Below are 23,911 nucleotides of genomic sequence, written 5' to 3' on the forward strand. Positions count from 1 at the left end.
TCTTAAAATAAAATAATAAATTTAAATTTACGTTCACTAATTTACTTTTAAACTCAATCAATAGCTTGGGGTCTGTAGACACTACAAAAAAAATGAGGATAAGATACAACAAAGGGTACTTCTGTCCATTCAATTTGTTTTAAGTTTCATATGGGGTGCAAGAGAAAATCTATGGGTACAGAAAGCAACTTCCTATGTGTAGGTAAACCGTAGCCCAATGGGTTCTTAACCCTACCCATTACATTTTATCAGTAACCCTATCCTTTCTTCTCATTAGCACGAGCTCGCAGCAGCACCAGAAGCAGCACCAGCACCGTTCTATTCTTCTTCCAAAATGGGTACGTTCTCTCTCTCTCTCTCTCTCTCTCTCACACACACACACTCTCTCTCTCTCTCTCTCTCACACACACACACACACACTCTCTCTCTCTCTCTCTCTCACACACACACACACACACACTCTCTCTCTCTCACACACACCCTCTCTCTCTCTCTCTCTCTCTTTATCATAACATGATGATGCTGATTCATGTGAATTTATGCAGGTATCTCTCGTGATTCCATGCACAAGAGGCGCGCCACCGGCGGCAAGAAGAAAGCTTGGAGGAAGAAGAGAAAGTAAATTCTTCTAACTTGATGTTATTCATCCATATCTGATTGCATTTTTAAATAATTCAATATCATGCGATTCATCATTTTGTTTTATCTAGTAAAAACTAGAGTTAAAACTCAGCATCTAAGGGTTCATTGGAGTGGAACCCTAATTTTAACCAAAGAAGTTACATATTTTTTTACTAAACTGCCTTTTTTTTCGAATGATTATTTTGTGTTCAATGGGGTGTGTTTGTTTTGCAGGTATGAGCTTGGGAGGCAGCCAGCAAACACAAAGCTATCAAGCAACAAGACGGTTAGGAGGATTAGGGTTCGCGGTGGGAACGTGAAGTGGCGCGCTTTGAGGCTTGATACTGGGAACTACTCTTGGGGGAGTGAGGCTGCAACCCGCAAGACAAGGATTCTTGATGTGGTGTACAATGCATCCAACAATGAGCTTGTTCGGACTCAGACATTGGTCAAGAGTGCCATTGTTCAGGTCGATGCAGCACCCTTCAAGCAGTGGTATCTGCAGCATTATGGCGTTGAGGTTGGCCGCAAGAAGAAGAGTGCAGCAGCTTCTGCCAAGAAGGAAGGGGAGGTACAACAAGTTGAATTGAACTGTGTGCTAAATGCTAATACATGTTTGTTTGTTATGTACAGTTTCTGTTTTAGATGCTTTCAAAGATGAATGCTGTGCTGCGATATTAGAATAGCTTTTGTTGTTGCTGGTTGTTGGAAACTTGGAAGCTTGAATCTTTTGCTTTATTCTGTGGATTATACTTCAATTTCAATAATGTGCATTGCGCACTTTATTTGGTTTTGATGCACTTTTTTGTCATTCCACTAATTCTCTATATTTTATAAGAATTAATTAATATGATGTGGTGACACCGCGACATGATAAATTCCTGTTGGATGCCGATGTAAAAATGTTTTACACCGACAGTGTGTCTAATTAAACGCATTCTGTAAGTTTTGAATTATTCAAGGGCTGTAAAGTTTTTATGCAGCAAAAAAATCTCTAAAATGAGTTCGGGAACTGGGTTGCTAAGGCTATATATGAAATAGTTTTTTTTTTTAATTAGAATAAGGTTATCTTTTTTTTATCAGCTGTGATTTTCTTTATTCAAGTTCTGTTTTTCTTGCAGTTTTTATGATAACCTTAGATTGTTTCTTATATCATTCAGTATTTTTGTTTTAACAGGATGGTGAAGCTGCAACTGAGGAGGTGAAAAAGAGTAACCATGTTTTGAGAAAATTAGAAAAGCGAAAGCAGAACCGAGTTCTTGATCCTCACATTGAAGAACAATTCGGAGGTGGTCGCCTTTTGGCTTGTATCTCATCTCGACCTGGCCAATGTGGTCGTGCTGATGGGTATGTTACTTTTTTCTCAATTAGCTACTAGAGATATACCAGGTGCATGCTTTTCTGCATCCAGTGAGAGTAAATTTTAGAATTGCTTTTCATAGTTAGAACAACCATCCCATTTGCAAGAGCATATATATGATGAGCTAGAATTTAAAAAAAAAAATGATAGGTCCAAAAAATAAGGGATTTCTCTCATTCTAAAAGTAGCTCTCAACCTCTCGTGTTGTGTTGCATTCTCCAGATGGTTTTGATTTACTCTAGTAAAAAGGAATTGCAAGACATGGATCTAAATCAGTAGTGTTCCGTTCCTTATTGGCAATCTTATCCTCTAATCTGAAGCAGCATGCATGGTGATGCTGACTTCAAATATATATTTAGAGTTAAGAAGGGCATGTGAACAATATTCTTTAATTTTAAATTTAATGGTCCTAGTTGTTGGCACTTAATGTCTTCTGAATTTGTGGCAGATATATATTAGAGGGAAAAGAGCTGGAATTTTACATGAAGAAGCTTCAGAAGAAGAAGGGCAAGGGTGCTGCTTAAGATATTGTCTATCTTCCTACTCGTTGTATCAGAATTTCTTGAAGCTCTTAACTATCCACCAACAGATTATCAGTTTTGCTACGAACTCTATTTTCTTTGGGAGGGGTTTATGGGTGTAAACATGGCCAAGAACTTTTATTTGTTTACTTATAGTGAGTCCTGTTTAAATTGATTATTTCTACCATTACAATTTTCTAGTGCATTTACTTTCTTTCCTTGATTTTCTTTAGAGCAGACAGAGTCCTTGGAATTATTTTCGTTTGCTGTTTATAAGTTTAATTATGTGAGTTGGTCTTAAAATGAGTAGTTCTTTTGATTTCTGACCTTCCTCTTCATGGACTATGTCATGAATCTCATGATGAGTAAAATAACAAACTCGACATTTAAGTGGATGAGATTTTTTAAAATTTTATTCAATAGACCAGACCTTTTGGATTTATTCTCTTCATAACACACTTGTAGATAAGTTTTGTAGAATAAAGAAACTCATTTACATTATATTGGTTAATGGATCTAAGTCTCTATTTTTAAAAATTACAGATTGAACAAACAAAATAAGAGGCCAAAGTTATGTTTTTAGTTATAAAAACATTACTAATGCAATTATTTGTGAAGTGTCTAATTCTATCTCTAATTTCTCTTAAATCATAAGATTTTTTTAAAAACTAAATAATAAAAGTTTACATCCATTTGCTAATTGAATAGCATTTACCATCTTTATCCTGTGTCTAAAAATTGCCATCTTTAGCCTTATTTGGAATGTAAGGGTTTAGTCATTTGCTAGCTTCCTTGGCTAGGATAATTTCTGTCAAACAATACAAAAACGGTTCTTTTTAATTTTAAATAATAATCTAAGAAGGTGCCTTTTTTTATGTTTGCGAGGGCTTAGTATAGGGAAAAAAAATTCATGGTCCGTAAATCATTGTCATGTCAATCATGAATCCTAAAAAATGATTAAATTTATTTGGTTGTCATAAATATTCTTATATAAGTTTCTTGAAATTAAAAAATAAGTATTTTTATCATAATTTTTAATTATTTATTATGTTAAATAATTTAATAAAAGTAACTTGATATTTTCTTGTAATAAAAATTATTTTTTAATTCGAAAAAATTAGGCTCCCACCTTTCATAGAAATATTTTCGTAGAAAATGTATCAAAAAAAATTCCCCAAAATATTGTTTCATGGGAAACGTATTTTTTTGAAAAAAAAAAAAAAGCAAACCAAACATGAAAACAAACTATTCCAATGGAAGATTATCAGGAAACAAAAGAATTCTTGTCCTAGACACTCCCTAAGAATAAATTGTTTCATAATTATTAATTATCGATTGAACAATCAAGAAAAGATAATTTGTTGAGTCCAGAATTGATTGCTGACATGCTTTTCTTGCCGGCCATGGCAGATAATGAAGCTATAGAAATTGTTGGTGTGGAAAGGTTCTCAAGTTATACGGGGTAAGTATTACTAAATGGATCTAAACTGGAACAAGAAATGAAATATTGTGGATGCTTACTACTATCTTTATTTACATAAAAATATATAGAGTTTCAACTGAAAAGATAAGATAGATGTATATTTTGATAATTGAATTTTTATTACTAAGATTTAGGTGATTTAAATAAAAAGTGAGATTTTATTTTACTAGATAAAGTTTAGTTGAATAAATGCATTGGAAGTTATTTTTGTTTCAAATATCAAGAGAACTTATTTACTTTAGTTGGGGTGATAATCTTCATTATAAATAGATAAGAGATTTAGTGGAGAAAAAACACACAACACTCTCAGAAGATAAATTTTGAGAGTGTTATCATTTCTTGTAATCATTCAGTGGGATACTCGGGTTTATCGAGTGATATACTATTTGAGGTGAGTTACAATCTTAATCATTTTTGTGATAATAAAATATTTTTGAGACGATTCTATGGACATATGTAAGAGGTGTCGAACCACATTAAATTCTTGTATTTATTATTATTTTTCCTATAATATAATCTTTGTTGTGTTCTCACGATCTTTTATGGAATGAGTAATTTTATCTGTGAGAACGTTGATTACCCAACAAAATGTGATGAAAGATTTTTTTTTTTTTCATTTGTATATGAATATGGAGGAAGAAAAACATGCTTCTCGATTGTTATGCTTAACATAGTGATTTTTCTCCCTTGTTTTGTTTGTGTATGTTGGACAAACTAAGGTGTGACACTTGGTTTCAACATTTTTTTTGTGAGGATGCTGCTAGGTGCACCCAGCAAAAATGTTGGTGCACCCAACACTTAAAGTGAAATGTTGAAAATGCCCTTCTTATATTTTAAAAAAAATTATGCACCAGCCCTTCCGCTTCCTTCTTCATTTCCTTCTCTTTTGCGAGCACCTTCTTCCGCGTTCTTCTCCCTTCTTACGCACGAGCTGCTGCTGGTTCTTCTCCCTCACGAGGCTGCTGTTGGTGCTCTCTCGCAAGCCGTTTCTTCTTCCTCCGAGTGTCTCTTCTTCTTCCGCGAGCCGTTTCTTCTTCCTCTGAGTGTCTCTTCTTCTTTCGCGAGCTCCATTCTTCTGTTCTTCATCGAGGTAAGGTTCCTTCTTCCATTGCTTCCTATTGCTTCCATTGTTGATTGCTTAAGGTCATCCGCAGTAGAGACAACTTAGGAGGTAGATGATCCGCATTAGGGTACTTGGTAGATGTTTAGGTTGATCCGCGTGAAGCTTTTTTAATTTTCAAAATGATTTCTTTATTTTAAATTAGGGTTACTTTTGAAGCTTTTTAGCCCGAAGTATGATATTTTGTTTAAGATATTTTTTGGTTTTCAGAATGTCACGCTCTTGTGCTTCGTCATCACGTTGGACCAGCGTGAATGAGGAACTCGAGCACATCGTTGCGCATATGCCCAGTAAGACTGTCAATTGCTTGCCTGTTATTTGTTTTGTACTTGAATGCCTGTTATTTGCTTGCCTTTTAATTGATTGAATGTTAATCTTGTACTTGATCCGTACATTACTTTAAGGCAGGGGCAGTTCTGAAATTTTGAAACAATACTGGGTGTCCCAGCAATAATGCTGGGTGCACCTAGCAACTCCCTTTTTGTGATAATGATATACAATATGCATTTGATAGGGTGAACTAAATTGAAAAATACTTATTTCAATGTGACTTCACTTCAAATATGTTTTTCATCTGTTTGCTCACTGTTACTAAGATGTCCGGGTTCTTCTTTTTTAACTTGATGGTGTAATATTTCCTGATTTCTTTAGGTACTCATAATCATTTCGATTTTCTGGTGACTATGTGGATGAAAGGGACGTAGACACCCTTGGAAGACAGAAAACCAGGATTGTTGCAATTGATGCTTTAAATAGACCAGGGATGAATCAATACAGCGCAAATCTTCTCCTCCGGTTTTTTAATCTTGGTGTATTTGGCTTTAGCTTTTTTATTTATTAGGATGCAGAGTCGCTGTTATTTTTATGTGAGTAGGAGAATATACAAGGATCAAATTTATATAATCTAAAATTCATTATGCCTGATGTTTGCATTTTAAAATTTGTTATTGTTTACAAAAGGTGTGTTTTACATGCATGCATGCATTCCCTGCAAGGTGGAAACTTGTTCCAGAGTTCCCTTTAATTTCTTTTTCTCAATTCTGTGGAGGAATGTCGGTTTACTACACAGTTCTTGTATCTAGGGACAATTATTTCTAGTTTAGTAATAATTTAGCCTTTGAGTATTTAACAATGTTCAATTTAATTATATAAAACATATTCTGAGCATAGCTTGTTCATTCCTATAGTGAGATCCATAAGGCATTCTGTGGTTTTCTGTACCATTGTATATATCAAACCTATCAGAAAAGATTGCAAGAGGATGGATGCTCATCCTCACAGGTTGGTCTTTTCCATGCTTTTCAATAAACAATGATACTGGGTATTATTAGGTTAATCAACTTTTTTAATTTGAAATTCTCATAAATATTTTTTAATTAGGATTCAGGTATCTATGTTTGCCATATATCTGCATTTGTCTTTGTTCATTTATCTTTTTTGAACATTCTTTGCCTCACAGTTTGATGCTGCGACCTCAACATCTATGGAAACAGTTGAAGAAAATTCTCAAAATGATTACTGTAGGATGGATCGGTGCAATAATATTGGGGTTGCAACTGGAAACTGGGGATGAAGTGTCTTTGGAGAAGACCATAATTCAGTGGCTTGCAGCTTCTCAGGTAATTTTATAATTTTAGCCATCAATGTATATGTGGCAGTCATCCTTGTGTAATTATTTGGATGAATTAGAAATGCTTATGTCTACCCGTGTATTAAGCAAAAGTGCAAAACCTACTTATTTTCCCTGTTGCAATCTTTTCAATGAGAGTTGAAATATTTTCTACGGTAAAGTGGACTTTTATGAATTCTTCTCCCTCTTTTGGCTCTTTTATATAGCAGATTTGTTTATACATTCTTGTTGTAAATGCTGAGGAGGCATACCAATTATGTTTGAATAGTTTCCATCTTTGATTTCTTTTTCTTTTTTGGATGATCAATTGAAATGTTGGAATTTGAATAGCCAGAGGGCCACAAAAATCACCATGTGGACGAAAGGTTTGTGAAAATGAATTATTGGAAATTGACTCTAAAAAATAAGGGTGTGATTGATTATGCAAAGTATTTGTTGAAACTGTGGTTTTTGGTATAGAGGAAGTGACTAAAATACTGTATGGATGCATTTCTGTGTTTTGATATTTTTATAAAACCTAGAACACTAACCCATATTTTATTCTTCTCAAGTTTTGTCTTTTGAAACTTAAAGAGTTAGGGCGTGTTTGTTTCCTGTTTTTAAAAAAGAAAAACAGAAAAACTTGTTTGATAAGAGTAGTTTTAGAAAACTGTTTTAAAAACTAATATTCTTTCAGTTTTTAAACACAAAAAAACAAAACATCTTTAAGTTGATTTGGTTTTCAATTACTCAGTTTTTTGTTTTATACACTTCTGCATCTTCTTTTTCCTTCTATTCTCTAAAAGAGAGATTTTGAAAATTGTTTTATAAAATCATTTTTTAAAACCTAAACAACAAAAACACAATCAAACATACCTTTATTGTTCTTAAAAACTGTTTTAAGAAATAGGTCTTGTCAAGCAAGTTATATTGTGCTTTTATTTTTAAAAAGCAAAATTGTTTTATATAACAGCAAACAACCAGCCCTTAAATATCAAGTTACTTTTGATTTTGTCATTTCATAAAAGTTTTTCTATACAAGGGAATGTGGCATTAGACAAGTAAACTTGTATTTGTTGACTATGGCAACTGTGGTACTAGACTCTGTATATTGTTTACCTTTGACTTATCATACTCGAAAACCAATATTGTCTTGGTTCATGCCTTACACGCTCAAAGATCTTTCGTAGCATACTACACATTTGGCTTAGAGGTATTGTAGAACCTAAACAAGGTAACTTGATCTTTCATTCGTAGTGACAAAATCTCAACTCTTGAAAGATTGCATTACAAATAGGCATTTACGGATGAATCTCCCATTATCTGTTACTTTCTTCCTAACTCATTTCATTATAGCTAGTGGTTATGATTAGTTCTTATTTACAACTAACTTGTGTACTTAATAGTCACATGAAATTAGCATTTTTCTCCCAATTTATGGTTTTTTTTGTAGGAATTGTACATATTTTCATGTTTAGTTTGATTTTACTCAGTAGATACTCCCAATTTTGTGAATTAATGTGAATCAACTTCAGTTTCAGGCCAAAAGAAGAAAGAGATTCAAGCAGCTGGTGTCTCGCTAAGCGAGCCATATGCGCTTAGCGAGGTACACAGCTCACTTAGTGTGTTGGAAAACCCTAGAAGAGGATCAGTCAGAGAGATGTGCGCTCAGCGTGCCACCAGCTCGCCCAGCGAGTCGTTTGTCCCTTATCGTGCTCAGCACGCCCAGCTCGTTAGGTCAGATTTCACTAACTCGCGCTTAGCGAGCCAAACTCGTTAAGTGAGCCTTTAGAATCTGAAACGTCAAGGAGTCTTTAAAACACTGAAGTTAGCGTAAAATAAGGAGAGGAGTCAAAAAACAGAGCTAGAGAAGAAGTGAGAGTGACAAACCACCAATCTCCAAGAGAGTTTAGGTTAGAGGGGTGAGATTAGGGTTCTAGAGGTTGAAGGAGACATCCTCAACCATTCTCAACCATTTTCTTCCCTAAAAATTTGTACTTTGTGCTGAAAAGTTCATTGCTTGTAATGGAAGGCTAAATCTCTTGTTGGGGAGTTCTGCTGAACTTTTGATGTAATACTTTTTTACTATTTATTTAATGATGTTCTTATGTGTTCATTGCTTCTATCTATGCTTATTTTTACATGCTTGTGACTTGATCACCCATTTGTATGTATAGTTATGATTTTTAGCATTGGAAAGTGCTTTAAAGCCTTAGAACTTGATAGAGCAAGCTAGAAAGTTGTATGTCTAGGAATGGAGTGCAGTGATTTAGTCTTTATTGTGTTATAATCTTAATGCAACTCATTTAAACTAAGTTTGTTGAGGGATCAAGTGCGAGGTTTAAATAGAGTTAGGCCCATTCACTCGAGGGATCTTGGTTTGGGTAATTTCTCACCATAAGAACACTAAAACAACGTTAAATAGAGAAAAATATTTAGCAACATCAAAGCAAGTTCAGTAGAATGACCCAACGTTTTTTACTTGACTATTTTTTACTTCTCAACTGCTAGATATTTTAGTTTGTAGTTAATTAGATTTTCATATAAAAATCCCATTTAATATCTACTTGCTTTAAACAAATGTTTGCTTATTGAACACATATTTTCTGAATGAAACAAGTTCGTTCCCTGTGATTCGATACTCGGTTCTTACCGTTTTATATTACTTACGCAACTCGGTACACTTTTCGATTAGGTTTGCCCAAGAGCGAACGGTTATTTCCTTCCAAATCTTCCTTTAGCCATGTTCCGGGAGAATTCCCACTCAACTTGGACTTATCTTTCTCTGAATGATTTCTTACTAGGGACTTTGATTCATGTTGTGGTAGGTTGTTCATTGGATTTCGTCACAAACATGGACGGTTGGAGACCTATGAAAGATGCTAATTAATTACTAAACAATTAAATTGAAAGGAGAAACTAATCTGGGTTTCTTCCAAAGGCTCCGACGACGATAAATATATGGTGATGGTTGTTACGAATAGCATAGAGAGGCCCCATGCAGATGGCATCGTACGTGAAGATAATGTTGCACCAGATCATGCCTTAGTGCCTTCTAGAAGATATATAGGTAGTGGAATAAAGGAATAGGGTTGTTAGGATATTCCTGACTTTGTTATTTTTTCTGTTTTGCTTGTGGGGCCCTTGTTCCCTTGATAGCAACTATATATGTGGATGGATTGTGCGCTTCCAATATGAAAAAATATCAAAGCAAGTTTTCTCTTAGTCTCCCTTCCACTCTCTTCTTCTCTCTTAGGAGGCTGCTTGGTCCTCGAACTCCAAGCTCTAACATTGGTGCTTTCATTGAGAGCTCATGGCTACCTTCCATGGCTGCCATACCAGCTCTTCTTCTCCTTTACACACAACCACCCACCAGCAGCCATTTCTGCAGCACCCTTCACCTTCGTTTCCACACATCCCTCATCCTTTTGTACATCCAGCTCAATCCCTTAGGATTGATTTTGAGAGTACCCGCAAACGTTTGTTAGGCTTCCAAACGGAGCTTCCATGGCTACCTTCCATGGCTGTCACTCACCGTACGGAGCTTCCATGACTGCCTTCCATGGCTGTCACTCGTCATACAGAGCTTCCACCTTCCACTACCACCACCCACACTACTCGTCGCCAAACGAAACTTCAATGGCTGCCGAGGACCGCCTTAAGGCCGTCTTGGCCAAACTTGATGCCGCTACATGCCGCCTCGACTCCCAACTGGACGCCTTTCTCCTTAAACTGCCTCCAAGAACCAGCCACCACCTTCCATCTTCTTCCTTTGCGCAGTCACCACCGCCGCCTCCGCTTTCCATACCGACTCGGCCTCCATGCTTCGCACCCATACAACCAAGTCCTGCACCATTACTGCCTTTGCCGCAAACTCCGTCGTTGCCTCCACCGTTGCCTCTACCGCTGACTCCGCCACCGCCTCCGCCACCTCCATTGTTGCCTCCGCTGCTCAAGTCAACTCCATCACCCACGCTCACCGCACCCACGATCGTGCCACCTCCGCCAGCCATGATGCCTCCATCGCCCCCTCCGCCACCACTTCCGCCTTTGGTACCCATACAGTCGCGGCCCACAACCTTGCCGGGCCCGCTTCCTATGCCTGTTCTTCATCTGTCCGGTCTCGTTCACACCACCATTTCCTTCAACAAGCTCTTCAGCATTGTTCCTCCTTGTGGGACTTCCATGGCCGTATACAAGCTTCCATTAATGATCGTTGCATTATGCACAACTGCTAAACCAGGTGCAATTCGCCGGAAAAAACCTTGGGATCCCGGTATAATTTTTGGAAGCAATGCGTTGAACCCCAACACCTTGAGGACAAAGTATTTTTGAAGGGCATGAGAATGTTACGAATAGCACAGAGAGGCCCCATGCAGACGGCATCGTACGTGAAGATGGTGCTGCACCAGATCGTGCCTTAGTGCCTTCTAGAAGATATGTAGGTAGTGGAATAAGGAAATAGGGTTGTTAGTATATTCCTGATTTTGTTATCTTTTCTGTTTTGCTTGTGGGGCCCTTGTTCCCTGGACAGCAACTATATATGTGGATGGATTGTGCGCTTCCAATATGAGAAAATATCAAAGCAAGTTCTCCCTTAGTCTCTCTTCTTCTCTCTTAGGAGGCTGCTTGGTCCTCGAACTCCAAGCTCTAACAATGGTGCTCCAATGGATTTTCCAATTCTGATTTAATCTTCTGATGTTGAACGCCTTTTCCTTTTTTCAATTCTGCAAATGGACGTATATTTGTTACCTGGCGTTTGTGAAACAGTGTGGACTATAGTCTGCAGAGTTAGGTTTTCATATGTTGGTTTTCATATGTTGCAACAATTTTCAAACCCAACCAATACTCAAAGTTACCCGAACCTAAAATGTTATTTCTATTTGAAATATTTTACTAAGAAAAAGAAAGTCTGTAAAGCTATGCTTGATAACTTGTATCTGTAAAACTATGCTTGTAATATACTTCTGTAATGCTTGGTTTCCCATGTGTTAATACTAGATATAGTTCGAAAACTATATTATTGAATGAAAAAATATGCAAACAAGAGTGTGTACGTGTTCTATATATTTATAGAACTTATTTGAGAGATAGTGAACAACGAAAACATTCCTAACAACCTAATTTCAACTAATACAACTAATATAGCTAATTAATATCCTGTAACACTCCAAATATTACACTGACTATTTATCTTTCTAAAAAGTGTTTTCAAACTAGTACATAAAAATATAAGGCATCGCCACTTTTGTCCTTAGAAAGGACCAACTATATACACGAAGATAAGTTTATTGATTTTTGAGAGATTACTAGTGACAATATCTTAGAAGACTAGCTAGTCTTTTCAAAATTGGTGTAGGAAAAAAAAACTACTGACTATCATACTCAAGAATAACAAATTCCAAAAGGCGGGTGAAAGTGCCAAAGCCAAAGAAGCCATCACCTGTTGACCCTACTAATACTTTTTTGTATTTCATGCTTTGTCTTGTTTTTCATATTTTGGAACAACACCAAAGCCTTACCAAAGACTTTGATGATGATATATGCGAGAACCATAAGTTGATATGATCATTTGTATGAACAAAGGAAGTTGAAGCCTCGCAAATAGAGCAACCGGGACACATGCCAGAAGAGCAATTGGAATTGCCACCCATTGCAGTCTCTCCCTTAGCAACAAATCCAGAGCTGCTCCAAATGCTATCATTGTAGTTACTATAGAAAAGAACAAAGAAGCCAGACCCAATATTATTCTCTCAGGTAATCTCCTGAGAAAATCTTCTTCCGTGTAACGTGCTGTTAGGATTGATAAAAACATCAGTAGAGAAGCCATGGAGGAAAACAAAGCTAATGTATCTGACACAATAAACACCATGAATGTGTTATCTAACAAGTATATTGGAAATCCTTTGTCTTGGTTGTTTCCTCCAGGTACAGTTATAGAAGCAGCAAATACAACTGTAGCAATAAGAGTTGCCACCAACATACAAGAGTTTGATGTATCCTTCATCCAATTCTTTGCTTCTTCTAGCAAAGGCTTATGCTCTTCCCTGAACAATTGCCAAGGAGTTTTACCATCTTTGGCTTTAACTTCCTTATGAAGAGGGTGATCCCATTTCTCTACTTCCTGTTGGACATTAACAATGTTATCAACATTTTAGTATAATTCAACTTAAAAATAACAAATAAGGGGTTATGAGACTAAACAAACCTTAAACCACTGTAACTCTTTTTGCATTTGAAAGGCTGCACCAGAAATTGATGCCAGCTGAGGAGAAGCAAACCTTGCTGCTAAATGTGATGTGGTGTTCTGTGACTCATCTAATGCCAGGATTAAAAACTTGCAAACTATAGGCATCTCGCATATAAGACTAAAAACCTTTTCTTGCCGATTCTTGATGGCAATTTGAGCTACAAATCCTTCATGTGGCATGTGAGTCCAAACCAAATCAGGAAAAAACTGGAAACAAATCCTTAAAATTTCAACTATGCCAGATGAAGTGGCATTGAAAATAATGTCTGCACTCATATGAGACTGCCAGAATTCAGAGTCATTTGTGGTTGAAACCTGTCTGCAAACAAATTCCACCAATCTCACAGAAGATATGTGTCTCAACTTTGTCTCTCTGACTAGCTTTATGCCAGGAACTGCATATGAAGTTGTGTTTTTTTTAGTTAAAACATAAAAAAGAAAATCCGAAGCCAGGTCTTTAAGGATATCTGGAAATTCTCTTCTGGTCAAGTACAACATACCAATATTCTGAATTGCATTCCATATTGTACCACCAAAATGAGATTGGTGATGGCTTGAATTCCCATAAGAATCTTTCAAATTTCCTCTCAGATGACTTGGTGGTAAAAAATCAAGTTCATTTGGCACACCTAATGTAGTCGAAGAAGAGGAAAGTTTAATATCAGTAAGGCAGAAGTGTATTGCAATGAAGCATGGTAAGAAAAGAGAGTAATATCTAAAGTAACCTAAAGAGGGTACTTACAGTGGTAAATGCATCTTTTCCAAAACCCAAGCTTATTTCCACTTTGGAATTCCGTGGGCAATTTTGACAAAACATTAAGTATAATGCTTCCATTTGAATCTGAGAGAGTAGCCAAATTTGGGTAGCGCTGGAGAAGATACATAGTGATATCTGCACATGGGAGAGCCAAAAAAAAAAGTTAATACAAAAGAATATAAAGAAAAGGGTACAAACATGAAAATAATGTGTTTTATATTCTTGGATATTAAAGTAGCATAATTGATAATTATTCTAAAGAAGCATGAAGCAGAGTGCGTGTATAAATGTTTGAATAGTTTGCTAATCTTGTAGTACATTATTCGGGCTTTTTAGTGCACTAGACATATAAAATTGCAGTGCTGAAAGCCTGAAACTACAAATAATCAAATCAAAGACTAGAAGAATGGCCCTACACTTGAGTAGTTCAAGTAAATTCTATATACATGGGAAATTCTTTAACAAGAGATCATTACTCCTTTCGGTCTATAAGATTATGCACTAGCCATATTCTAATGATATCACACAAATATTGTAGTTTCTCTGCAAGAGAACTATGTACTGATTTTTTAACAAGTTTTTCAGTGGAATGACTAATAATATCTTCCGATGCATCACTAACTGGAACTGTTGTTAATGTCACCAATCAATACAACTTACTGACACCAAATCATTAAAATTATTGTTGCCTCAGACTACTTTTCTTCCTTGATAACTATTGATGACTGGAATGTTGTTGATATTAGTTTTAGACCAAGTGATAACATAGATAAAGCCATGAAAACAGGGATCTGTTAAGGCTAAGGAAATGTTTTGTCTTCATTTTTTGTTTTCACAAATAATTATAAAAATGATGCATTATTTCCTTTGTTTCCTGATTTCAAAGTTCGTGAAAAAAAATGGTAAAAACATCATTTGGTTTACAATTTTTTTTTTAAAAAAAAAGAACAAAGCGAAAACTGACTTTTTTGTGTGTGCAATTGGGGAAATGAAGATTGAACTTAGGACGGATGCATCTACTCCAACTCCCCACCTCTAGGCCGACCCTATTGGTTATAATGTGAAAACTGACAATTTTGTAATTATTTGTGAAAATAGAAAACATAAAAAAAAAAAGATATTATCTCAAGAATTTAATTTCTTTTCACTTTCATTTTATACTATCAGCATATTAGAAATCGCTATTCTCAAACTAAACTGGGCTAAGATTTAAATTTAAATAACTTTTAATCATGAATCAAGAATCCCCTGAAAACACATACAAATACATACTATTCAGCAAAGCATTTTACGTACCATGAAATCCTGCAGCAGTTAGCAAAGCAACAAGTTGATCAGCAGAAGGACCCGAGAATGGACAGCCAGGTTCCTCGTCTGTAGTATTCAAAACAAAGTACCACACCATCTCTTTGCATTTAGAAGAGGTAATACTATAGATAAGTGGTGTGAATCCTTTCTTGTCAGTAAGTTGTGTCAGAGAAGGATTTTTAGCAACCAATGCCTTGGCAGCACTTGTGCTTTCGCCCATTGCAACATAGTGCAGGCAAGTACAACCCATCAAGTCCAGATCTGAAAGTACTTGTGCAGGCACATGTTGCACCAACTTCTCAATAATTTGCCACTGCCCTCCTACAGCTGCAGCATGAAGTGCAGTCCCACCAATTGCAGTGACCTTTGCTGTCAATGCACTTGGGTCATTGTCAAGAAAAGCCTTTGTAGATTCCCAATCTCCTTTTAATATTGCTAAATGCAACGGATGGTAGTGACTGTGATTAAATCTCCTAGCTTTGGACAATAAATGCAACATGAGTTACTACGGAGGGATGAAAATATGAGAAATGCTAACAATACATTATCTAACATAATCTTTCTCTAACACACTTTTTATTGATGACTAATATCTGGAGAGAAAACTTGGTCAACTGACCACCTTTAGTGTGGTCTCCCCTCCCAACCATGTTTTTTTCAATCCACAAGACTCGAATCCAAATTTTTAGCACAAGCCCGATGTGAGAAGTGCTGATAATTAGGCTTGTATTAAAGTGGGAGTTGATCTAAAAAATGTCTAGACATATTTTGGGCATAATACCTCAACTTATATACACTTCACTTTTCTTCAATCCAACTACGTGGGACTTTCTAGTTTTTAACAAAATCTATACCCTTTTCTTATTTAAATCTGAGCCATAAGAAAAGAATTGAAAAAAAACACTGGCATAAATTTTTGAGGAATTGGCATAACAATACCAAGCAGGCTAAAAGTATTATACCACAACCTAGCTAGAGGCAAAATTAAAAATCACAAAACTGTGTAGGTCTCAACGCTTATTTAACGAACTTCACTCATGATTTTATAGTTTTCAATAAATTTTAACCAATGGGATAAAGTGTTAGAAGAAGAATGTTGTAAGCACTCCAAAAATATAATGGCTAAAAGGCTAAAACATTTCTTTGCAGAACAGCACATAATAAGCATGCCTTTATGTGTGTTTCCAATGTGAATGTATAAACTATGAATGCTATCGTCTGAATCAAGTATGCTTATGATGAAGATTTGGGTATATCATGATTTGAAGCAAGCTTACAAGTAGAAAAGTTGAGCTTTTCAGGAAAGGGGGATTAATCATCAACAAAAAATTGGAGAGGGGGGTATATTTTTCTCGCTTAAGTTTAGCCCTTTTGCATTTATTTGATCTAAAATTGTCACTTTTCTTTTAGGTTTAAAGTAGATTTTAGTCACTACAGTTTTCATTGATTTTGGTTTTGGTCATCATGTATCTCTTTGGGCCTGATTTTGGTCCCTGTCATTAATCTGAGTATAGATCCTTATATATATCATCAAGCCTTGTATCTTTTTAATTATTTGGATTTTAGTCTCTATAATTTTCATCCTTTAAAAGCAAATGCTTCCTATCTCTAATGCTAAAGTTTAATTTATCAAGATATTGGTCTGGTATGAAACTATAGGGGCATATACTGAAGAAAAAATTTACAGGTATCAAAATCTAAATATATGAAAATTATAGAATATCTATGCATATATATAGCAAATCACATACCAAACTCACTAACAGCAGCGTTAACATCTTCGAAAGACATTAGTGAACTTGATTCTGCCAATGCCTCTTGCTGAAAAACTCTCTTGTGTTTTGCAAGCTGATTCAATGGTTAATCAGAAGCTGCAGAAGGTGAATGGAAACATGCACAAGCAGGTTCATTTCTGCACTTCCACATATATGAGTTGGAGATGCTTTTCGTGAGGACAACGCAAAGTTGGAAGCTCTTCTTTACCCAGCTACAATTGCAATAGTTTGGAAATTGTATTATTTACATTTAGAATGAAGGAGGAAATGTAACACTTCAAGTAGTGGTTCTGCCAGTTCACACATATATTCTTGCTTTTTCACATTTGTTTAATTTTGTACTAGTAACTGTGCAGTATTAAATTAAATTTTAATGTGTAACTTAAATGTACATGTTACTTTCTTAGAAGACTTGAAAAGTAGAGTACTGGTTGCTGATTCGCACTTCCACTACCTCACTCTTTCTTTCTCTCTCTCTGGTATTACTGATATAGACAATATGCTTTGCCTAGAATAGAGTAAAAGTTATACATGCCTTCTTAATTATTTTTTTTAGCAAATTTGTCAATCCTTGAAATATGTGAGTTTTGGTTTTTTTTAAAACGAGTATCTTAACGTGTCCTATGGTATATAATAAAAATTTATTTTATATAAATTTAAATTATAATAAATAAATATTTTTAATATATAAATTGAATTAAAATTAAAATTCATAATAAATAAATATTTAAATATATAAACAATAGTTTGAATTTTATAATGAATAATATAAATTGTAACATGAGATTTGTCTTTAACTTTCGTTTGTTTATTCATTTTCTTTACAAGGAAGCTTTAAAATTAATTTTTATTATTTTAAAATACAGTACACACCCTTATTTTCAATTAATTACTAGCCTAAAACTTGTTTATCAAATACTGAAACAAATTTTTTTACTAATAAAAAAAACTAAAAACTTATTAAAATATTTTACTAGAGATTGTCTTATTATTTTTGGATAATTTCTTTCATAAATACTTATGACAAAAGATAAGTAGAAAAAATAAAATAAACTTTTTCTCTGAGATAAAATTAACTTCTAGGTAGATTAAAATAAGATTTTTTTTTATAAGCTAAAATCAAATAAGACTTGATGCTTGTTTGAAACTTTTTTTTTTTTATAAAATATCATACTTGTAATATTTCTTTTGCATTATACTTAAATATATATTTTTTGTTTCTATAATTTATTTATTTATATTTTGTTTTTTAGTCTCTAAAAATTATGTTTGTTTTATTTTTTGTCTTTGTTGCTATTCTTCATTAAAGAAATGATGATGTGAGAAATAGGACAATGACATCATCATGTCAAGTCATAATGGAGTGTCATATCATAATTAATTCATAAAAATAAAAATCAAAACAATCATAATTTATAATAACTAAAACAAAAAAAAAAACATATTTTTAGGTATGAAAAAATATTAAAAAACATCATTACATATTAAAACAAAATGAGTGTTTCAATATTAATTTACACACATCTATGTGATCTCTACATCCCACACCAACTTTTTTCCTTTTCTCTTTTTTTCTTCACTCTTTATCTTCACCACCTCCCCCCCCCCCCCCCCCCCCCCGAGTCCTTTTTTCATTCTAGTTGATAGGATCTCCATTGGAGCTCATGCTTTTCAAGAAGATAATGAATCTCAATGTGTATCTAAATGTGCAATTCAATCACACATAACTCCATTAAAGAAAAAGGATAAATCTTCTTCAACAAAATTTCACAACTTATCCTAGTTACTGCCATTGTTACTCGTTTCTCCTCCACTAACACCAACACAGGAAACTAGTCATATACCATCTGCATCCTTCTCGGTCCTCACTACCTCCCATGTTTGACTAATAGTGACTTATGGTGTGGCATGTTTAAGGGTAGCACCATAGGTTAGGTCTATGGTATGGATTGCAAAAACTTAATATGTCATAATTTTCATGGAAGTGGTGGTAATGGTAATGGGGATGACATTTGTAACACCTCCTTTTTTCATAAAATAAATTAAAAATGATTTTATTTAAAAATAAATAGAGTTTTAGGAAAATAATAAGATTTTTGTAATTAAATAAATAAGTAGAACTAGTTTTATTAATTAAAATAATGATTTTAAGGTAAATAATTTAAATATATGTTCTTAGAAAATAAAAATGATGTTTTAATTATTCATTTAATAGGAAGTAAAATAAAATCTTTTTATAAAATAATAAAATAAATAAAAATAGAGTAAATAATAGGATAAGAGTACCCTAGCTATAAATAGAGACATATTAGGTCAATTTTTATATTTATGATACGTCTCTATGCTCTCTATTTCACTATAATTGTCACAATACACACGTGAGTCCGCTTAGAGGTAAGGGATGAGTTTATTGTAATTGGGATTAGAATGAACATGTGTAGGGATTCTTAAAAGATCAAATTGAGGTTTATTTTAGAATGTTTATTGTATTGAAATTCTTCTTGTATGATTATGTGAAATTATTTGAGGGGTTTTACTCCCCGTGGATTGAGAAATAATTTTGTATAATCTATTTGTGTTTTGAATAAGATTAGCGTAATAAATAGTTATATTGGGATTATGAAATTATGATTGAGATTGTATATAAGTGACAAATTGAATATATGATGGATTGTAGAATAATATATTACTTTGAGATTATAATATTGTAATGGAGATTGAGTATAAATGCAAAGTTGAGTGTGTTAAATTGCGATATACACGTAAACATAAGATGGTTGATTGTGAATAAGTGTGTGGTTAATACTTGATATGACATTACTTGTGTTGTGATCGAGTTGTGAATTATACAATAACCCGACTAGTGTTTATCTTGAGCATGTGCAATGTTAAAGGAAAAATATAAGTTTCCTAATTAGGAACCAGTGTTAAATTGTAGCGCAATGTGTTAAACGTGTTTGAAACACGAGTGTGAGGTCGTGGGTATTGTATAATTCATGAGCAGTGTCTGCTTATAATATTATTGTTGAAATCGAGTATAAGTATAAAGTTGAACATATGTTAATTTGTAAGATACATGTAAACCTGTGATAATAGATTGTGATATTATGAGATGTTAAATTGTGGACATGATATTTGGTTGTGAATAAGTGTGTGTGTTTAACGCCTGATGTGACAATAATTGTGTTGTGAGCTGTGAATTATATAATAAGTCGACCAGTGTTTATATTGAGAAAAGTGTTTATGCGCAGTGTTAAAGAGAAAATGTAGATTCCTAGTTAGGAACCAGTGTTAAATTGTAGCATAATGTATTAAACATGTTTGAAACACAAGTGTGAGGTCATGTGTATTATATAATTCATGAGCAGTATCTGCTTGCAAAAAAATTATTTTAGGGGTTGAACCTGAATTGGGAAGGTGAGGCCCTAACGGATTCTTTGGAGTCTAGGCCTTGGAAGTAAAGACACTTAGTTTGAGTATTCCTTTAAGCCTATGTTGATCTCATATGATTGGAGCATTCTCCCAGAACGGAGTGATCATGACTGGTCACCTTATGATTTTACTTAGTGAGAGTGACCTGACATACCCATTGTGTGGTGTGTCTTGCTATGTACTCCTAAGAGTCTCAGTGATTTTTCAGTGACATGATACCACATTGCATGTAGGTTTGTGTCTTAGTAAAATTGCCGCATAACTATTAATGGTTTATTATGAAATTGATGAGTGTTATTGTGTCTTGACTCGAGTGTGTGATTCATGTGTAATGTGATTAATGATTGAAAAATAAATTTTAAAGATAAAGTGGTGAAGTGATGTGAGTTGTATTAAGTTGAGTTATGTTATAAATATTTTCATAATTTATTTTGATTACGTCTTGTTTATTCATTTTGTTATTTTTTTGTGATAACTCACTCCTAATGTGCTATTTGTGTTTGAATCCTGTGATGATCTTGAACCTTGTATTCACTGGACCAGATGACTAGGAGTTAAAAAACCTCGTGTCAAAGGATGTTGGAACACAATGCTCTGATAGAATATAACATTAGGGATAAATTTTTATTTTAATTGCATGACGTTATTTTATTTTATTTTACCTCACTGATTTAACAAAACATTTAAACTTTGACGACCTTGTTTTGAACCGAATATGTTTTTAACAAGTCTTATTTGATAATAATAAAATGAATGTGAATCTTTTATGCACGTGAATTTATTGATTAATATTTATATGTTGTTTTATATATATATATATATATATATATATATATATCGGGTAGAGAGTGTCACACCTCATGTCTTGGATTCAGCCACTGAAGTTACTCCTTATGACGGTGATGCAATGGAGATCATACAAAACTCAACAAATGTTGGACGTGCCAATGGTGACCCTATCATGGTTACGTAAGGGGTGTTACCCTTTGTATCCGCATCTCGCATTTGTTTCCAATGAATTGCTTTAAAGATTGCTCGATTATTGCATGGAACATGCGAGGTGTTGTTGGTTGTGAAAGGAAATGCCATATTCGTCAAATGGTTCGTAACTACAAACCTTCACTTTTATTACTCTTTGAAACACACTCTTCTTTAGGAACCGACTTGGGTACAATCCTTGCTTCATTCAAGAGACACAAGGGCACTCCGGAGGCATCTGGATTTTATCTAGTTGAGGACTTTTCTTCCACCCTGGTTGACTCTATGCCTCATGCGATTACTACCTTTACTGTTAAAAAAAGTATAATGTTCTGTGAACTTGCACCACAGTGTATGCCCCACCAGTTTCGGTCCCTTGTACTGTCTTCTGGGACTATTTGATCACCTTGGGAGAGCACATTCAAGGGCCATGGTTGATGCTTAAGGACTTCAATGATATTATTCTTTCCTCAGAGGTATCTGGGGGCCTATTTTATCCCTCTCGAGCCTTTGCTTTAGCAAATTTCTTCAACGAGTGTGGACTTCTAGACCTGGGTACGGTGAGAGGTAGGTTTACATGGCGCAAAAATATCCAAAACGGAGGCCACATGAGAAAAAAGTTGGATAGATGCATGGTGAACTCAGGATGGAGACTTTTCTTCCCTCACGGTCTTGCTGAAGTTCTGAACCCGTATGGTTCAGACCACAACCCCATCTTGGTCCACTGTTTTAAATCACCATCCATCAAGAATAATTCCTTCCATTTTCAAGCTGCTTGGACTCTTCATCCAGACTTTAGGAATCTTGTCTCTCAAACTTGGGATTCTACTCAGGGGGATGCTATCATGAAGCTGGATGGAGTGCAACTTTTTTGCAGCTCCAACCCAATCCAACCTGGTCTAACCAGATTGGGTTAATTAGATTTAAATATTTAAAAAATGTTTTTATTTTTTAAAAATATTTTTTTAAAATAACAATTTATTTTTGTCTAAAATTTTATAAGTCTATAATGATTAAATACACTCAAAAGAGATCAAATTGTGAAAATATTTTATTAATATAATTATGATTTCAATGCTAGTATGATATTATTATTTTAGATAAAAATTAAGTATGATATTAACATGCAAAAATATAAATAAAATTAAGATAGAGAGAAAATAACTTAAAAAAGAAAAAATCATGAATGATTTAATTCAATAATTTAATAAATTATATGAGCTAAAAATTAATAATGTGTTTTGTATTTAATTAATATATATATATATATATATATATAATAAATTAAAGGCAAAATTATATTTTTGGTCCCTCAGTTTATCTCCAATTTCATATTTGGTCTCCCAGTAATTTAATTCACGAATCGGGTCCCCCTATTTTGTAAAATCATGCAATGTTGGTCCCTCATACCACAATTAGACGTTAACCGTTAGCAAGTGATGTTGACTGTCACGTGTCACGTTCTTATTGGATGATAACTGTCACGTGTCATGTTCTGATTGGTCAATGAAAACAACAATGCATTCCATCTTTCATGGAGTTGACATCCAATCAGAACATGACATGTGACATTTATCATCCAATAAGAACATGACACGTGACAGTCAACGTCATTGTTTAACGGTCAACGTCCAATTGAGGCGTCCGAGACCAACATTGCAGGATTTTATAAAACAGGGGACCAAATTTGTGAATTAAATTACCGGAGGACCAAATGCGATATTGGAGTTAAAGTAAGGGACTGAAAGTACAATTTTATCTAAATTAAATTATATGAGATAGGTCGGGTTCAAAAAAAATAAAATTCTTTACCCAACTCGTTCATGACCAATTCTTAATTGGATTGAGTTGGATTCGACCTAAACACTTAAGAAATTCTATCCAATATAATTAGGTCGGGTTAGGTTGAATTATAGGTATAACCATTATTCTCTCCGTACATTAATTAATTAGATGGAACAAAGCAATATGATTAGTCTCAATAATTTATGGGTTAATTTTTAAAAAATAATACTCTGGCTTTTTAGTGCAGTAGATATATAAAACTGTAGTGCTGAAAGTCTGCAACACTTCTAGTAATTAAATGAAAGACTAGAAGAATGGCCCTATACTTTAGTAGTTCAAGTAAATTCTACGTATATTGGAAATTCTTTAGCAAGAAATCATCACAACTTTTTGACCCATATACACTAGCCATATCATAATGTTTTTAAACACAAACATTGCAGTTTGTCTGCAAGACAAGTATCTTCTGGTTTAATAAGTTATTAAGTGGAATGAATAACAGCATTGAAGCATCACTAGCTTTTAATGTCACCAATCAATACCACTGACTGTAGCACCAAATCATTAAAATAATTGTTGCCTCAGCCAACTTGTCTTCCTTGATAACTATTGATGACTCAAATGTTGTCAATAATAGTTTTACATCAAGTTAAAGCATGGATAAAGCCATGAAAACAATAAGGATTTGTTTTGTCCAAGAAAATGTTTTGCTTATGTATTTTGTTTTCACAAATAATTATGAAAATGACATTATTTCCTTTGTTTCTTGGTTTATAACGTTTGTAAATGAAATGATGGAAACAACATTTACCATTTTGTACACAACTTTTTTTTAATATTGTTTTCAGTTTTCACAATTTTCTTTATAAAATATTAAAAATAGAGAATCACAGCCATCATTTGGATCCCCAT

The 23,911-nt window shown here is 34.2% G+C and overlaps 4 protein-coding genes and 1 pseudogene across 4 annotated transcripts; 4 read left to right on the forward strand and 1 right to left on the reverse strand.

Annotated features, from left to right (window-relative positions):
- Nucleotides 1-239: 239 nt before the first annotated feature.
- LOC114397626 (40S ribosomal protein S8-like) lies at nt 240-2,734 on the forward strand. Its single transcript, XM_028359761.1, has 5 exons — nt 240-338; nt 546-618; nt 856-1,192; nt 1,799-1,968; nt 2,430-2,734. The coding sequence occupies exons 1-5, from the start codon at nt 335-337 to the stop codon at nt 2,503-2,505; spliced, it is 660 nt and encodes a 219-aa protein (XP_028215562.1). The 5' UTR covers nt 240-334; the 3' UTR covers nt 2,506-2,734.
- On the forward strand, nt 2,627-7,203 carry LOC114396860 (annotated as a pseudogene).
- Nucleotides 7,204-10,221: 3,018 nt separating this feature from the next.
- On the forward strand, nt 10,222-11,049 carry LOC114396861 (WAS/WASL-interacting protein family member 3-like). The gene has a single exon (XM_028359043.1). The coding sequence runs from the start codon at nt 10,222-10,224 to the stop codon at nt 11,047-11,049; it is 828 nt and encodes a 275-aa protein (XP_028214844.1).
- Nucleotides 11,050-11,827: 778 nt separating this feature from the next.
- LOC114395379 lies at nt 11,828-17,088 on the reverse strand. Its single transcript, XM_028357140.1, has 6 exons — nt 16,781-17,088; nt 15,018-15,506; nt 13,707-13,856; nt 13,465-13,593; nt 12,923-13,359; nt 11,828-12,838 (listed from the first exon to the last, which is right to left on the reverse strand). The coding sequence occupies exons 1-6, from the start codon at nt 16,818-16,820 to the stop codon at nt 12,233-12,235; spliced, it is 1,851 nt and encodes a 616-aa protein (XP_028212941.1). The 5' UTR covers nt 16,821-17,088; the 3' UTR covers nt 11,828-12,232.
- A 4,055-nt stretch (nt 17,089-21,143) lies between these two features.
- On the forward strand, nt 21,144-22,131 carry LOC114396862. The gene is made up of 2 exons (XM_028359045.1): nt 21,144-21,186; nt 21,566-22,131. The coding sequence occupies exons 1-2, from the start codon at nt 21,144-21,146 to the stop codon at nt 22,129-22,131; spliced, it is 609 nt and encodes a 202-aa protein (XP_028214846.1).
- The last annotated feature ends 1,780 nt before the right edge of the window (nt 22,132-23,911 follow it).

This window comes from Glycine soja, chromosome 18, assembly GCF_004193775.1.
Source record: "Glycine soja cultivar W05 chromosome 18, ASM419377v2, whole genome shotgun sequence".
Taxonomy (NCBI): domain Eukaryota; kingdom Viridiplantae; phylum Streptophyta; class Magnoliopsida; order Fabales; family Fabaceae; genus Glycine; species Glycine soja.

Excerpts from the sequence above, each read along its gene's own strand:
- LOC114397626 (XM_028359761.1), top strand. Across the intron at positions 619-855 it reads GCTTGGAGGAAGAAGAGAAA|GTATGAGCTTGGGAGGCAGC; the intron begins GTAAATTCTTCT and ends TTTGTTTTGCAG. Across the intron at positions 1,193-1,798 it reads CTGCCAAGAAGGAAGGGGAG|GATGGTGAAGCTGCAACTGA; the intron begins GTACAACAAGTT and ends TTGTTTTAACAG.
- LOC114396861 (XM_028359043.1), top strand. The coding sequence starts at position 10,222 with ATGGCTACCTTCCATGGCTGTCACTCACCGTACGGAGCTTCCATGACT.
- LOC114395379 (XM_028357140.1), bottom strand. The coding sequence starts at position 16,820 with ATGTCTTTCGAAGATGTTAACGCTGCTGTTAGTGAGTTTG. Across the intron at positions 13,594-13,706 it reads GAAAAGATGCATTTACCACT|GTGTGCCAAATGAACTTGAT; the intron begins GTAAGTACCCTC and ends CGACTACATTAG. Across the intron at positions 12,839-12,922 it reads AAGAGTTACAGTGGTTTAAG|GAAGTAGAGAAATGGGATCA; the intron begins GTTTGTTTAGTC and ends AATGTCCAACAG.
- LOC114396862 (XM_028359045.1), top strand. The coding sequence starts at position 21,144 with ATGGAGATCATACAAAACTCAACAAATGTTGGACGTGCCAATG. Across the intron at positions 21,187-21,565 it reads AAATGTTGGACGTGCCAATG|TGTATGCCCCACCAGTTTCG; the intron begins GTGACCCTATCA and ends CTTGCACCACAG.